Source organism: Bombina bombina, chromosome 6 (genome assembly GCF_027579735.1).
Source record: "Bombina bombina isolate aBomBom1 chromosome 6, aBomBom1.pri, whole genome shotgun sequence".
In the NCBI taxonomy this organism is placed as follows: Eukaryota; Metazoa; Chordata; class Amphibia; order Anura; family Bombinatoridae; genus Bombina; species Bombina bombina.
This window is the reverse complement of record NC_069504.1, coordinates 165,165,758-165,182,087: the sequence shown is the minus strand read 5'-3', so window position 1 is coordinate 165,182,087 and position 16,330 is coordinate 165,165,758. Positions and strand designations below refer to the sequence as shown.

General features: G+C 35.8%; 1 protein-coding gene across 4 annotated transcripts in view; it reads left to right on the top strand.

The window, feature by feature from the left end:
• The window catches only part of ASB15 (ankyrin repeat and SOCS box containing 15), a 141,406-nt gene that overhangs the window by 102,420 nt on the left and 22,656 nt on the right, over positions 1-16,330 (top strand). For 2 of the 4 annotated variants that reach the window (XM_053716660.1, XM_053716663.1), the window contains 3 exons: positions 3,462-4,032; positions 4,155-4,308; positions 5,515-5,809. In XM_053716660.1, coding sequence (XP_053572635.1) covers positions 3,462-4,032; positions 4,155-4,308; positions 5,515-5,693 — 904 coding nt within the window. In that variant the 3' untranslated portion in view covers positions 5,694-5,809. Of the gene's footprint in view, positions 1-3,461; positions 4,037-4,154; positions 4,309-5,514; positions 5,810-16,330 lie in introns of those variants that run through there. The other 2 variants (XM_053716661.1, XM_053716662.1) reach the window with 2 other exon arrangements.

Here is a 16,330-nt window from a genome sequence, read left to right as displayed (position 1 = left end):
CCCTAAGATAGTTACATTGTAGCTATTTTAGGATTTATTTTTATTTTACAGGCAAATTTGTATTTATTTTAACTAAGTAGAATAGTTATTAAATAGTTAACTATTTAATAACTACCTAGTTAAAATAAAGACAAATTTACCTGTAAAATAAAACCTAGCCTAAGTTACACTAAGACCTAACACTACACTATAATTAAATAAATTAATTAAATTACAGAAAATAATAAACAAATTACAGAAATTTAAACTAATTACACCTAATCTAATACCCCTATTAAAATAAAAAAGTCCCCTTAAAATAAAAAAACCCTAGCCTAAACTAAACTACCAATAGCCCTTAAAAGGGCCTTTTGCGGGACATTGCCCCAAAGTAATCAGCTCTTTTACCTGTAAAAAAAAAATACAAACAACCCCCTTAACAGTAAAACCCACCACCCACACAACCAACCCCCCAAATAAAATACTAGCTAAAAAAACCTAAGCTCCACATTGACCTGAAAAGGGCATTTGGATGGGCATTGCTCTTAAAAGGGCAGTTAGCTCTTTTGCAAGCCCAAACTAACTAACCCACTGATTGACTTACCGGGAGATGTCTTCATCCAAGCCGGGCGAAGTGGTCCTCCAGACGGGCAGAAGTCTTCATCCAGATGGCTTCTTCTATCTTCATCCGTCCAGCGCGGAGCGGCTCCATCTTCAAGACATCCGACGCAGAGCATCCTCTTCTTCTCTTCTAAAACAGAATGAAGTTACCTTTAAGTGACGTCATCCAAGATGGCGTCCCTTAGATTCTGATTGGCTGATAGAATTCTATCAGCCAATTGGAATTAAGGTAGAAAAAATCCTATTGGCTGATCCAATCAGCCAATAGGATTGAGCTTGCATTCTATTGGCTGTTCCAATCAGCCAATAGAATGCAAGCTCAATTCTATTGGCTGATAGGATCAGCCAATAGGATTGAACTTTAATCCTATTGGCTGATTGCATCAGCCAATAGGATTTTTTCTACCTTAATTCCAATTGGCTGATAGAATTCTATCAGCCAATCGTAATCTAAGGGACGCCATCTTTGATGACGTCACTTAAAGGTACCTTCATTCTGTTTTAGTCGTCGGAAGAAGAGGATGCTCCGCGTCGGATGTCTTGAAGATGGAGCCGCTCCACGCCGGATGGATGAAGATAGAAGATGCCATCTGGATGAAGACTTCTGCCTGTCTGGAGGACCACTTCTGCCCAGCTTGGATGAAGACTTCTGCCCGTCTGGAGGACCACTTCGCCCGGCATGGATGAAGACCCCTCCCGGTAAGTCGATCTTCAGGGGGTTAGTGTTTTTTTAAGGGTGTATTGGGTGGGTTTATTTTTTAGATTAGGGGTTTGGGCTTGCAAAAGAGCTAACTGCCCTTTTAAGGGCAATGCCCATCCAAATGCCCTTTTCAGGGCAATGGGGAGCTTAGTTTTTTTTAGCTAGTATTTTATTTGGGGGGTTGGTTGTGTGGGTGGTGGGTTTTACTGTTGGGTGGGGTTGTTTGTATTTTTTTTACAGGTAAAAGAGCTGATTACTTATAGGCAATGCCCCACAAAAAGCCCTTTTAAGGGCTATTGGTAGTTTAGTTTAGGCTAGGGCTATTAGATTAGGTGTAATTAGTTTAAATTTCTGTAATTTGTTTATTATTTTCTGTAATTTAGTGGGGGGGGGGTTGTACTTTAGCTAATTTAATTTAATTTAGTGTAGTGTTAGGTGTTAGTGTAACTTAGGTTAGGTTTTATTTTACAGGTGAATTTGTCTTTATTTTAACAGGGGTGTCCGGAACACGGTCAGACCAATGGTCCGTGTGTACGAGTGAGGAATTCAAAGAGCTCTGCTAGAGGTAAAGCTTGGAGTGCCGTAGCTTAATGGCGGATCAGGCCGTGTAGTCATGCAAGGAAAAAATGAATGCAGGCACTCATAGTTTTGAAAAAATAAAACGTACCTTTTATTAGTACACAGGATAAAACATTAGGTGTTCCCAAACAGAGGGCAGACAGGGAGGCAAGCAGTCAGACTGCTTGCCTCCCTGTCTGCCCTCTGTTTGGAAACACCTAATGTTTTATCCTGTGTACTAATAAAAGGTACGTTTTATTTTTTCAAAACTATGAGTGCCTGCATTCATTTTTTCCTTGCATTAAATAGTTAATAACTAATAACTATTCTACCTAGTTAAAATAAATACAAACTTGCCTGTAAAATAAAAATAAATCCTAAACTAGCTACAATGTAAATATTAGTTATATTGTAGCTAGCTTAGGGTTTATTTTACAGGTAAGTATTTAGTTTTAAATAGGAATAATTTAGTTAATGATAGGAATATTTATTTAGATTTATTTAAATTATATTTAAGTTAGTGGGTGTTAGGTTTAGACTTAGGTTTAGGGGTTAATAAATATAATGTAGGTGTCGGCGATGTTGGGGTCAGCAGATTAGGGGTTCAAATTTTTATTTTAGTATTTGCGATGCGGGAGGCACTCGGTTTAGGGGTTAATAGGTAGTTTATGGGTGTTAGTGTACTTTTTAGCACTTTAGTTATGAGTTTTATGCTACGGCGTTGTACCATAAAACTCATAACTACTGACTTTTAAATGCGTTAGGACTCTTGACAGGGTAGGGTGTACCGATCACTTTTTGGCCTCCCAGGACAGACTCGTAATACCGGCGCTATGGATGTCCCATAAAAAAAAGACTTTACGAAGTTTACGTAAGTCGTTTTGCGATAAGGCCAAAGAAGTGTGCAGTCACCCTAAACCTTCAAGACTCGTAATACCAGCGGGCGTAAAAATGCAGCGTTAGGACTCTTAACGCTGTTTTTTTACCCGAACGCACAACTCGTAATCTAGCCGAGAGTCTTTTGGGGTATCAGTGATATATCAATATATATCCCAGATATCCAGCGCTCAAGGACTATGTCCGCTGGTTGTAATAGAGTTCAATAAAGAAAAACGTTCCATGAACGATCTCATCCGGTTTTACTGAGGCTGTGGTACCTTGTTGCCAAGGTTAGGAAGAATCCAATTGATGTAAGTTGTAGAAACCGCCACAAGTTTGCAGAGAGGAGATGCCACTTGTACTCACATCGCATCCCAGACGTCGGGATTCTCTCTTTAATGTATTCACTGTTATATAAACACTAATGGTCTTGGGCAAGAAATAAATAGATGCATATCATTTTCACTTGGTATATTTTAGTTGTGCTAAAGTTGTAAGCTTTATTTTAATTATTTATTAGGAATTTTGTAAAATATTATAGTGGCTTTCATATTGCTATTTGTTTTACTTTTTAATATATGTTTTATTTTTTATGATATTTTCTCTTTATTTTTTAATATTATTGGTTTCATTGTAGTTAAAAGTGATCTCTATTACAAATGTCATTGTTTTTTATGTTCATATGTTTGAATAAAGCAAGATTAATCATTTTATTTTTCTTTAGAGCACTGAAATATCTTATTCCTGTAACATCAAAACATGCAATTAAAAGAAGTGGATTGAGTCCTATTCACTCTGCAGCAGATGGACAGAATGTACAGTGTCTGGAACTACTGATTGAGAATGAGTTTGACGTCAATGAGTTATTGGCTGAGCATGTATCTGAGACATATGATGATAAACGGAAAACAGCCTTATTTTTTGCAGTATCCAATAAAGATGTTTTGTGCACAGAGATGTTATTAAAAGCTGGTGCTTACCCAAACAATGACCCATTAAACTGTCTCCTAGTGGCTGTAAGAGCTGGAAATCATGAAATTGTAAGGTTGCTCTTGGCTCACAGAGCAGATGTCAACTGCTATTTCATGCTTGTAAATGATACACACTTTCCTAGTGCAATTCAGTATGCACTGAATGATGACATCATGCTAAGATTATTGCTAAATAATGGATACAAAGCCGAAATGTGCTTTGACTGCTTTCACGGCGACATTTTTGGTGGTTCGTTCATCTGGTCTTCTTTAGAAGAAGAGATTTTACCAGGATGGACTTCATGCATCATTAAAGATACCCCTGTAGGTATAAATACAACTAATATTTTTTCCTTTTCCTTTCCTGATTTTTATGACTTAGTAATATACTTTGAACTAATTTTGTGTTTGATCTTACAGTTATCTACATTTTACTTCTTTTTTAGTTTTGTGATTTTATCTCTGTATCATGGATGAAGCATTTAGTTGGAAAAGTTATTCGAATATTAGTAGACTACATGGATTTTGTTCGAATTTGTACAAAATTAAAAAGTGCTATTGAAGAACAAAAAGAGTGGCCTGAAATTCTGCAAATTATAGGTAAGTGAATTGGTTGAAGCTATATATATTTTTTTTTTTTTAACAACTCAACCTTAAATAGACATACTCATCAGTGGAAGGCATCTTGTGTAAAGCCCTGAATATATATGGGTATAATTGACAATAAGATGTACTCTGAATGTAAAGGACACAATGCAAATAAAGTTTAAGTACAGAAGCAGTAGATATAAAATCAGAAACTATGTGCCAAGCTGAAAAACTCTCTTATGTGGAGTTTTGGTAAGAGAAAGAGAGTGGTGAAGGTTAGTGCCAAATTAGTGGTGTGGAAAATATATAGAGCCATGACAGAAATATCTTGGGTCGTATTGTTATAGTTGGGTTTTTAAGTAAGGGACAGGACAGGAAGAAACTTCACTACTATTTTTTATATAAGGGAGGTTAATTTGTCTGGTTGTTCCATTCTTGGTGAATTTGATTGAGAATATCTGGATGATGAAAAAAACTACATAAGCATAACTGCACCTGACAAAAAAGTGAATTGCAAAATTATTTGTGTATTATGCAACAAAAAGTAAGATTTTATGTGGAAACTGGTAAAAAAAATGGATGCAGAAGTAAAATTTTGCAGATGTAAGGCAGTGGGAGATGTTAGGAGAAGTATCCATTGGTATTAGACCCAAGTGGTTCTTTTTAAATGTCATTGATGTAGCAAAAATAAAGAAGATGAAGTCATATACATACTGTAAATGGAAGAAAGAAATTGAGACATGTAGTTGTAATTCTTTGAGGCCGAATTATCATTGTGTGAGCGGACATGATCCGATATTACAGATGTCTGCTGCACATCGATAAATGCCGACAGCATACGCTCTCTGCATTTATCATTGCACCAGCAGTTCTTGTGAACTGCTGGTGCAATGCCGCCCCCTGCAGATTCGAGGCCGCTAGCAGGGGGTGTCAATCAACCTGATCGTATTCAATCGGATTGATTTCTGGCGGACAGGTTATGGAGAAGCGGGCTTTAGACTGCCGCTTCATAACTTCTGTTTCCGACGAGCTGAAAGCCAGAAACAGGGGGCATCAAGCTCTGTACCAAGCTTGATAAATATGCCCCTTAGTATTCTAAAAGTAAAGAATTTTGAAAGTGGTTATTTATCAGCACAATACATTACAATAACATTTGTACTATGGTTTAACAATCCGTTATTACTAACTCCATCTTTTTTTACCTTTTTTTGTATTAAGAAAATCCTCGACCATTGAAACATTTGTGTCGTCTCAAGATACGGAATCTCGTTGGGTTGGAGAGGCTAAACAGGCCACTATTAATGAATAAACTTCCACTCCCCCCTCTGCTTAAATCCTATTTAATGTTCAAAGAGTATGATTTGTATGGCAAAGGTTTAGAATTCGAGTCATGTTAAGAAACATTTTTTATATAAAAATGATATTGTGTTGCTTGTTATGGACCATTACTAATGTCACTGTAATCTCCCACATTTTATTTAGTATGGAAGAATAAAGGGAAAATATACTATGATATATATATTTTTTTTAATTTAATCATGCTCTTTTAATTTGCTGATTATCTTATTATGAGAAATTAATCAACGTTTTTAAAATGATGAAGGGTGCTTATTTTAGTAATGTCTATAGGTATGATTTAATCATTTTGGAATTTCAATATAGAAACAATATTGATATTTCACTTGACTTCAACGCGGACTAAAATGTTTTTCACTCAAAAGTTGACTACTTTTTTGGTAACCATTTTGTCAACTCATGGGAAAAGATTACAAGTGGTGTGCTAATAGTTGTGCACAAATGATATAGGGTTTATCGCGGCTGTTTGCACGTTTATTGAAGTAGTGAATATATTACAAGTTGAAAGTAAATGCTTTCACTCAAGCACAATTGAATTTAATGTGCGTCGGGTTAGCGCAGCATCAGAGCTCTGGTTAACTGGTACACAAGAATAAAAAGTTGCACAAAAAACATTAAAATTACATTTAAAAGTACAGTTAGACTCATAATAACACTATCTGATAAAAATTATTATAAAAAGGGCTCAAAAGATACGAGGTCTCAAGGACTTCAAAAGGCTTTACCATAGAGATTCATACATATACATGTCTAAAAATATATATGTGGGTACACATGTATTTATATGTGTATATATGTACTTACAGACATGTATACACATAAAAACACATAATTACATATGTATACCTATATGGACATATAAATAAGTGCAGTGGAGCCTTTTGCAGTTAAGTAGCTGAAACATGTAAAATCATATTTATGCAATATTTATATTTAATAAAGTGTTTTACTGTGTTTTGCACTGTAAATATTTCACACTCCAATGTTCTTCACATAGGGTAATATGTTCTAAGTATTTTTAAATATATATTCCTATATATATATATATATATTTATCTATATCTCTATATATAAATATATTACAAAAAAAAACATTTATATATGTGTGTGTGTGTGTGTATTTATGAATAAATGGAACATATTCTAATATTCTGCTATGTGAAGAACATTGGAATGGGAAATATATTTTATGTTGGTTAGCGCATTTGCAAAAATGCGAACGAGTTTGCGCTACTTGTCGGGCGTTAGGTGTTTTCCACTTTTCGTGCTCTATTGAAGTCTATGGGGTAGATTTATCATAGTGCGTTTAGACATGATACAATGTAGCGTATCATGTCCGCTGCACATCGATAAATGCCGACAGCATACGCTGTCGACATTTATCCTTGCACCAGCAGTTCTTGTGAACTGCTGGTGCAATGCCACCCCCTGCAGATTCGCAGCCAATCGTCCACTAGCAGGGAGTGTCAATTAACCCAATCGTATTTGATCGGGTTGATTTCTGTCCGCGGCCTCAGAGCAGGCAGACGGGTTATGGAGCAACGGCCTTTAGACCTCTGCTTCATAACTTCTGTTTCCAGTGAGCCTGAAGGCTCACACGGAAACAGGGGCATCAAGCTCCATACGGAGCTTGATAAATCGCCCCCTATGGGAGAACTTTTTACTTTCAACTAATAATAATCGCGGTATCCGAAAATAACAAAACCTAACATTACACAAAATAACAAACTCTAAAATTACGAAAAATAACAAAATCTAAGATTACAGAAAATAATATACGAAATTATCCAAAATAAAAAAATTAAACCTAATCTAATACCCAAATAAAAAAAGCTACCCCAAAATAAAAACATCCCCTAATCTAATACTAAACTACCAATAGCCCTTAAAAGGGCCTTTTGTAGGGCATTGCCCTAAATTTAACAGCTCTTTTACTTTAAAAAATACAAATTACCCCCTAACAGTACAACCCCCTCACCCACCCAACCCCCCCAAAATAAAAAAGACCTAACTTAAAAAAAACGAATCTACCCATTGCCCCTAAAGGGGCATTTGGATGGGCATTGGCCTTAAAAGGGCAATCAGCTCTTTAGTGCCCTTTAAAAAAAAACAAAAAATAACCCTAATCTAAAAAAAAAAAACACACCCAAAAACCCCCCCAAAAAACTAACACTTACCCTGACATAGGTACTCACCAAGTCCAGCGGTGAAGGGCTTCTTCTAGGCGACTCCATCTTCATCCAGCGCACAACCATCTTTTTTCTTCATCCTGGTGGCACAGAGCGAAGGCGGCACGGAGTGAAGCAGAATCGGCGGCTGCTCAGACATCTGATGTGGAGGTTCCTCTTCATTTGATCATCCGCCGCACACTGAAGATTGAATGCAAGGTACCCGTTTTATATTGGGGTACCTTGCATTCCTATTGGCTAAAAAAAATCAGCCAATAAGATGAGAGCTATTTAAATCCTATTTTATGAAGATGGAACCACCTGGAAGAAGATCTTCACCACCGGACTTCAGGAATGGTGAGTACCTATGTCGGACTTAGTGTTAGTTTTTTTTGGGGGGGGTTTAGATTAGGTTTTTTTTTTGTTTTTTTAATGGGAACTAAAGAGCTGAATGCCCATTTAAGGACAATGCCCATAAAAATGCCCCTTTAGGGGCAATGGGTAGATCAGCTTTTTTAGATTTAGGTCTTTTTTATTTTGGGGGGTTTACTGTTAGGGGTTAATTTGTATTTTTTTATGTAAAAGAGCTGTTAAACTTAGGGCAATGCCCTAGGTAGTTTAGTTTTAGCTTAAGGGGAGTTTTTATTTTGAGGTGGCTTTTTTGTTTTTATAATAATTTTTTTCTGTAATCTTAGATTTTTTTATTTTTCGTAATTTTAGAGTTAGTTATTTTGTGTAATGTTAGGATTTGTTATTTTGTTTAATTTTAGATTTTTTTATTTTTTGTAATGTTAGTTTTTTTTCGTAGTGTTAGAATTTTTTAATTTTGTAATTTAGGTTTTTTAGTTTGGTATCTTTTATTTTTTTTAAATAGTAATGTTAGGTTTATTTATAGTTTAAGCTTAGTTTTTTTTATTTCACAAGTATGTTTTTATTTATTTTAAGGTAGTTATATTCACCTAGATTACGAGTTTTGCGTTACGGTTTTAGCGCTGAAAAAATGGCAATTTTAGCGTAAAAACAGTAATGCAGCCATTACGAGTCTTGTCTGTATAGCTACACCGCAAGCATTTTAGCCTGCAAAGCAACGTCAATCCCGCACTCAAAAAAATTACGTTTTTGCGTGGCATTTCCATAGCACCGGTATTACAAGTTGTGCAGTGAGGCTAAAATGCTTGCGTTACAGCCTATACCGACACAATCCATTCCGCCATCTGAGAGCAGTAGTTATGAGTTTTGCGCCAAAAAATGTTTCACAAAATTTATAACTAAAATGTTACAAAGTACACTAACATCTATAAACTACCTATTAACCCCTATTCAGCCACCCTCCCGCATCGCAAACACTATTTAAAACTTATTAACCCCTATTCCGCCACTCCCCGACATTGCCACCACTATAATAAAGTTATTAACCCCCATTCCCCCGCACCCCAACATCGCCGACACTATAATAAAGCTAATAACCCATATTCCGCCGCTCCCCAACATTGCCACCACTAAATAAAGTTATTAACACCTAAACCTCTGGCCTCCCACATCACCACCACTAAATAAACTTATTAACCACTAAACCGCCAGCCCCCCACATCGCAAAAAACTAAATTAAACTATTAACTCTAAACCTAACAACCCCCTAACTTTAAATTAAAATTACAATATCCCTATCTTAAAATAAATAAAAACTTACCTGTGAAATTAAAAAAATCAGCCAATAGAATTTCAGTAGCTCTCATCCTATTGGCTGATTTGAACAGCCAATAGGATTTCAGTAGCTTTCATTCTATTGGCTGATTTGAATTTCAAAAATTAAAATAAAAAAAAAACTGTTTAAACTAACAATTAACCTAACATAACTATTATACTAATCTTAAAATAACTACCAATTAAATAAACTAAATTACACACAAAAAAACTAACACTACTAAAAATATTTAAGTCTAAAATTAAAAAAAAATTAAAAATACTAAATTACAAAATATAACAAACACTAAATTATGAAAAATAACCTTCACCGCCGGACTTCAGGAATGGTGAGTACCTATGTCGTGGTTAGTGTTAGTTTTTTTTTGGGGGGTGTTTTTTATTTTAGATTAGGGCTTTTTTTGTTTTTTTAATGGGCACTAAAAAGAGGAAAAAGCCCATTTAAGGGCAATGCCCATACAAATGCCCCTTTAGAGGCAATGGGTGGATCAGATTTTTTCAAATTAGGGCTTTTTTATTTTGGGGGGTTGGGGGTGGGGGGGTTTACTGTTAGGGGTTAATTTGTATTTTTTAATGTAAAAGAGCTGTTAAACTTAGGGCAATGCCCTAGGTAGTTTAGTTTTAGCTTAAGGGGAGTTTTTATTTTGAGGTGGCTTTTTTGTTTTTATAGGGGTATTAGATTATGTTTAATTTTTTTATCTTGGATAAATTAATTTTTTTCTCTAATCTTAGATTTTTTTATTTTTCGTAATTTTAGAGTTAGTTATTTTGTGTAATGTTAGAATTTGTTATTTTGTTTAGTTTTAGATTTTGTTATTTTTTTGTAATGTTAGTTTTTTTTTGTAGTGTTAAAAAAATTTAATTTTGTAATTTAAGTTTTTTAGTTTGGTATCTTTTATTTTTTTTAAATAGTAATGTTAGGTTTATTTATAATTTAAGCTTAGTTTTTTTTTATTTCACAGGTAAGTTTTTATTTATTTTACGGTAGTTATATTCACCTAGATTTCGAGTTTTGCATTACGGTTTTAATGCTGAAAAAAATGGGCATTTCAGCGTAAAACAGTAATGCAACCATTACGAGTCTTGTCGGCATTGTTATACCGCAAGCATTTTAGCCTGTAACACAACGTCAATCCCGCACTCAAAAAAATGACGTTTTTGCGTCGGATTTCCATAGTGCCGGTATTACAAGTTGTGCAGTGAGGCTAAAATGCTTGCGATACAGCCTATACCGATACGATCCATTCCGCCATCTGAGAGTAGTAGTTATGAGTTTTGCACCACAAAAATGTTTCACAAAACACATAACTAAAATGTTACAAAGTACACTAACACCCATAAACTACCTATTAACCCCTATTCAGACACCCTCCCGCATTGCAAACACCATTTAAAACTTATTAACGCCTAATCTGCCGCTCACTACATCGCCGCCACTAATAAGTTATTAACCCCTATTCAGCAACACCCCAACATTGCCACCACTATAATAAAGTTATTAACCCCTATTCCCCGCACCCCAACATCGCCAACACTATAATAAAGCTATTAACCCCTATTCCGCCGCTCCCCTACATCGCCGCCACTAAATAAAGTTATTAACCCCTAAACCTCTGGCCTCCCACATCACCACCACTAAATAAACCTATTAACCCTTAAACCGCCAGTCCCTCACATTGCAAAAAACTAAATTAAACTATTAACCCCTAAATCTAACAACCCCCTAACTTTAAATTAAAATTACAATATCCCTATCTTAAAATAAATAAAAACTTACCTGTGAAATTAAAAAAATCAGCCAATAGAATTTCAGTAGCTCTCATCCTATTGGCTGATTTGAACAGCCAATAGGATTTCAGTAGCTCTCATTCTATTGGCTGATTTGAATTTCAAAAATGAAATCAGCCAATAGGAATGCAAGGGACGCCATTTTGAAAAGGCTCCCTTGCATTGAAGATTCAGTGTACGGCGGTGATCGTGTGAAGATGATGCTCCGCGCCGGATGTCTTCAAGGATGGACCCGCTCCATGCTGCCGGGGTGAAGATAGAAGATGCTGCCCTTGGATTTTGTGCGGTATGGAGCTTATCACCACCATATCGCACGCACATGGTGGCTTTTCAGAAACGCTATGGAGGGTGAAATAACGCAACTTTTGTTGCAATCGTTTCACACCCTCAATAGCCAAAAACTCGTAATTTTATTTTATTTATAAAATTTAGCGGGTGTTAGGTTTAGGGCATTAGGTTTAGGGGTTAATAGTTTAATTTAGTTTGTTGCGATGTGGGGGCCGGCAGTTTAAGGGTTAATAGGTTTATTTTTAGTAGTAGTGATGTGGGGTGGCGGTTTAGGGGTTAATAGCTTTATTTAGTGTTGGCAATGTGGGGGGGGTGGCGGATTAGGGGTTAATAACTTTAGTGTTGGCAATGTGGGTGGACGGTGGTTAAGGGGTTATTAGACTAGGGGCTTATTTTAGGTTTTTAAACAACTTTAGTTTCTCTATAGACTTTAATAGGGAAGGCGTTAATGCGTACGCCATTTTTTAATCACAGGTGTTAGTTTTTTTTCCAAAACGTTCACGAGCATGCAAAGCCTAAACTTTTTTTTGGTGCTATATGGGGCTTACCGTACCATACCTCACAACAACAAAAAAGTTGTTCTGTAACTTGTAATAGCTGCAGTATAGAAATAGCGGTACGGACCCAACTTGTGCGCAATCGGGAGTGATAAATAGAGCTCCACTCGTTATCTAGCTCATAATGTGTTATTTAAGAATTGCTTTGTAACATAAATATTCATCTGCAAGAACTTTCAATAACAAGTGTAAAATATGCATAAAAGTTCAGATGACGAGTTGAACAGTTGTTTGCACTTGTGTTCAAGCGTTAAAACTGCTAGAAGTAACTTTTTGCACTGACAGATTCGCACGCGATTTGCGAGTTGAAAGTAAAAACTTTGCACTCTCTCGTTTGTAACATCGCGGTAACAAACTTTGAGAAGTCGCCAATACAATACTCCCCCATAGACTTCAATGGAGCCACAAGTGGCGTGAACACTAACTCGCTTATTTAAAAGCGCATCATAAGAAGATAATATTTCATATTTCGTTATCCAATGTTCTGCACATAGAAGAATATGTTCTATTTAGTCTTAAATATATATCAGATGGATTTTTGCACAAATGTATATTTATATTTTTATATACATGATTATATATAGATCTATACAGATATATATATAGGAATATCTATTTAAAAATACATAGAACATATTCTGCTATGTACAGAATATCGGAATGTGAAATATTTACAATAAATACACAGTATAACACTTTATTAAATATGAATATTGCATAAATATAATTTTACATGTTTTCATTTCCTTAAAGGGACAGTCTACACCAGAATTTTTATTGTTTTAAAAGATAGATAATCCCTTTATTACCCATTCCCCAGTTTTGCATAACCAACACAGTTATAATAATATACTTTAACCTCTTTGATTATCTTGTATCTAAGCCTCTGCAAACTGCCCCTTTTTTCAGTTCTTTTGACAGACTTGCAGTCTAGCCAATCAGTGCCTGCTCCCAGATTACTTCACGTGCACGAGCACAGTGTTATCTATATGAAATATGTGAACTAACACCCTCTAGTGGTGAAAAACTGTTAAAATGCAATCTGAAAAGAGGTGGCCTTCAAGGTCTAAGAAATTAGCATATGAACCTCCTAGGTTAAGCTTTCAACTAAGAATACTAAGAGAACAAAGCAAAATTGGGGATAAAAGTAAATTGGAAAATTGTTTAAAATTACATGCTCTATCTGAATCATGAAAGTTTATTTTGGCCTAGACTGTCCCTTTAACTGTAAAAGGTTCCAAAACACTTATATATGTATAATATATATATGTCTATATATGTATATATGTCTATATATGTATACATATGTATTTATGTGTTTCTCAAGTGCGCAAACCCGACATGAAATATTAATAATTTCACATTCCAATGTTCTTCACATAGCAGAATATGTTCTATTCATTCATAAATACAAATTTCTACGTATATCTGTTTTTCTTTTTGTAAAATATATACTGTATTTATCTATCATATATAGATTAGAAGTAAAGTAGTCCCAAGGCAAAGTAAAATTCAAATTGTTATTATAAACCGCATAGAGTAAAAGAAACCCATGGGGTCCCAAAAAGCACATAAAAGCACAAATGCATTAGGCTGACATGTTTCAGCTTGCTGCCGTAATCATAGCTGATTCAATATATTTGTGGCACTCATTTAAAAGCACACCTTCTTTTTTATTGGTTGTGAAAACTACCAATGCCTGTGTTCAGTGGCGTATTTAGGTTTTGTGCTGCCCTAGGCACTCAAAATTCTGCTGCCCCCCCAGGTTATAGGCCTTTTTTAGCACATGCACACCTCACACACAAGCATTGCGCACACACCTCATACTTAAAAACACTACCTACAAAGCAAATACTTATTTAATGGATTATTGAACTGCAAAATTGCACTATATTGTATATCTCTGAATATTACTTGCGCAAGTAATAATATCTTTAAGTAAGAATTGTCCCTTAGTTGCACATTATAAACACAAATGATGGTGCTGTCACAAAAAACAGTGTTTTACACAATATAGACAGCTGCTGTCTTAAGTGTTCACGTACGAATGTAATGAGGTAAAATAAAACACTCCAATATAAGTGGTAAGAATGGATATATGTAGCAATGAGAATTGTAAAACCAGTGCAAGTGTAATCTGAGTAAGGGAATAAAATGGTAACTCACCCTCCAGTGTATTATTTCCACGTAATGCTGAGCAGTGACCACCCAGCAGAAAAAATCTTTTTGCTCTAAAGTGTAAGTGCTGTGCATACATTGTGGTGCCATATCAATCGCCTTCTCATTCACAGCAGTACAGTGCCGCTCAATCGGTGACGTCATCAACCTGGACCAGGAGCCACTTTATGACTCCCAGTGAACAAAAACAAATGAGGAACAACAAGAAGAACCCAGTAGACACCAGTAGAGGCTAAACTTAAAACGCAAGTTTACATTTTAAGTTTATCTTTGACTGGCGTCTCCTGGATCTTCTTGGTGACCTATATAACATCCAGCCACACTGCTCTAAATTTAAGCAACAAAGTGAAAGTGAGGATGCCAAATTTAAAGGGGCTTTATGCAAAAAGTGCCGCCCCCCCAAAATCTACCGTCCTAGGCACGGGCCTTGTTGGCCTAGGCCATAATACACCCCTGACTGTGTTCAATTTATGTGTCTTATTTTAAGTGTCTCATTTTAACCTCTTGTACTCTATTGCCTGTGGAGATTTAACTATATAAGAACCTGTACCCTACTTCACTATTCCACTAAACTCTCCCATATGTATTTACACATGGCACTTAAAAATAAAAAGTAATTTTGGTCCTACTATATCTGTGTTTATATATATGGAGGTAAATATATGTATATCCATATATATATATATATATATATATATATATATATATATAGATAGAGAGAGAGAGAGAGAGAGAGCTGTCCCTCTCATAGGGGTACAGTAGTGGATATTCTACTTGGAAGGCTACGGTATGAACATAATGTCAGTATAGATCAGCAACCGTCCCTCCTGGTTCCTGATCCCTGGCTTGTTCCTGACTCTGCTGTTCTCCTTGTTCCTGATTCCGACTCGTCTGACTACTCGCTTTGGCTCCTGACTCGGCTCGTCTGACTATTCGCTTTGGCTCCTGACTCGGCTCATCTGACTACCAGCTCTGGTTTTGATTCCTGGCTTGTTATTTGACTTGTGGACTTTTTATTATTTTTTGCTATTAATAAAGGTGTGATTATTTTTGCACTTCTCTCTCAGTCTGATTCCTGGCACCCTGACAATATGATATAAAGTTGCTCTTATTACACATGGTATATATCCTAAAGGAAGGATCTATTTTACTATTGTGCTTAACTACCAGTGTCTCCTATCAGGGGCTACTTTCATCAATGTTACTGTACTTCATTATTTCTAAACTTCAGTGTGTTCATTATTTCTAAACTTTCAATGTGTTACAGTCTCTATCGGATACATACATCTTATTATCATAGTCTCCCCTGGAAGAAACATAGGGGTATTATAGTCAGAAAGAATAAACATAGTATGAAGGAAGGGGTTTTGGCACACATTATATACTTTTGCATTTTTCCAAGTGCACATTAATATATTAGTGCATCATGTACAAAGGATCGTGCCTTAATGTTATATGTTGCATATTGAATCTAATTACCTAATCTTGTATCAAGTTGTGTTGTATTTTTCTTATTCATATACACATGTGTTTTGCTTAACATTTCTTGAATGCATTCTAGGTTCCATACAAAGAATTTAGCCCTGAGGAGAACAGCTCCTATGTCAAAAAGTGGAGCAGGCATCCTGGGGTGTCAGAGCCCAAGTCAGAGTATGATTCAATGCTCAAATGCAATAGTTACTTCCAATAGTTTATCAAATCATACTCTGAGTTGAGCTCACTAGGCACCCTGGTCTTGAGTCTGAAAACCCAGAACATTTCAAGTTTGCCTAGAATTTTGTCCCTATCTCCACCTCTAGTTGGTTTCTTAATCCATTCTATAGCTTGCCACCTCAAAGTAATGTTACTCTTATTGTGTGTGTTTTTTAAATGTTTAACCAGCGGTGTAGTAGCCTCACCAATTTTGATTGTGGACAGGTGATTTCTGATCCTTGTATTTACATTGTTTGTCGTGAGGCCTACGTATTGCAAATGACACTGAATGCATATTAATAC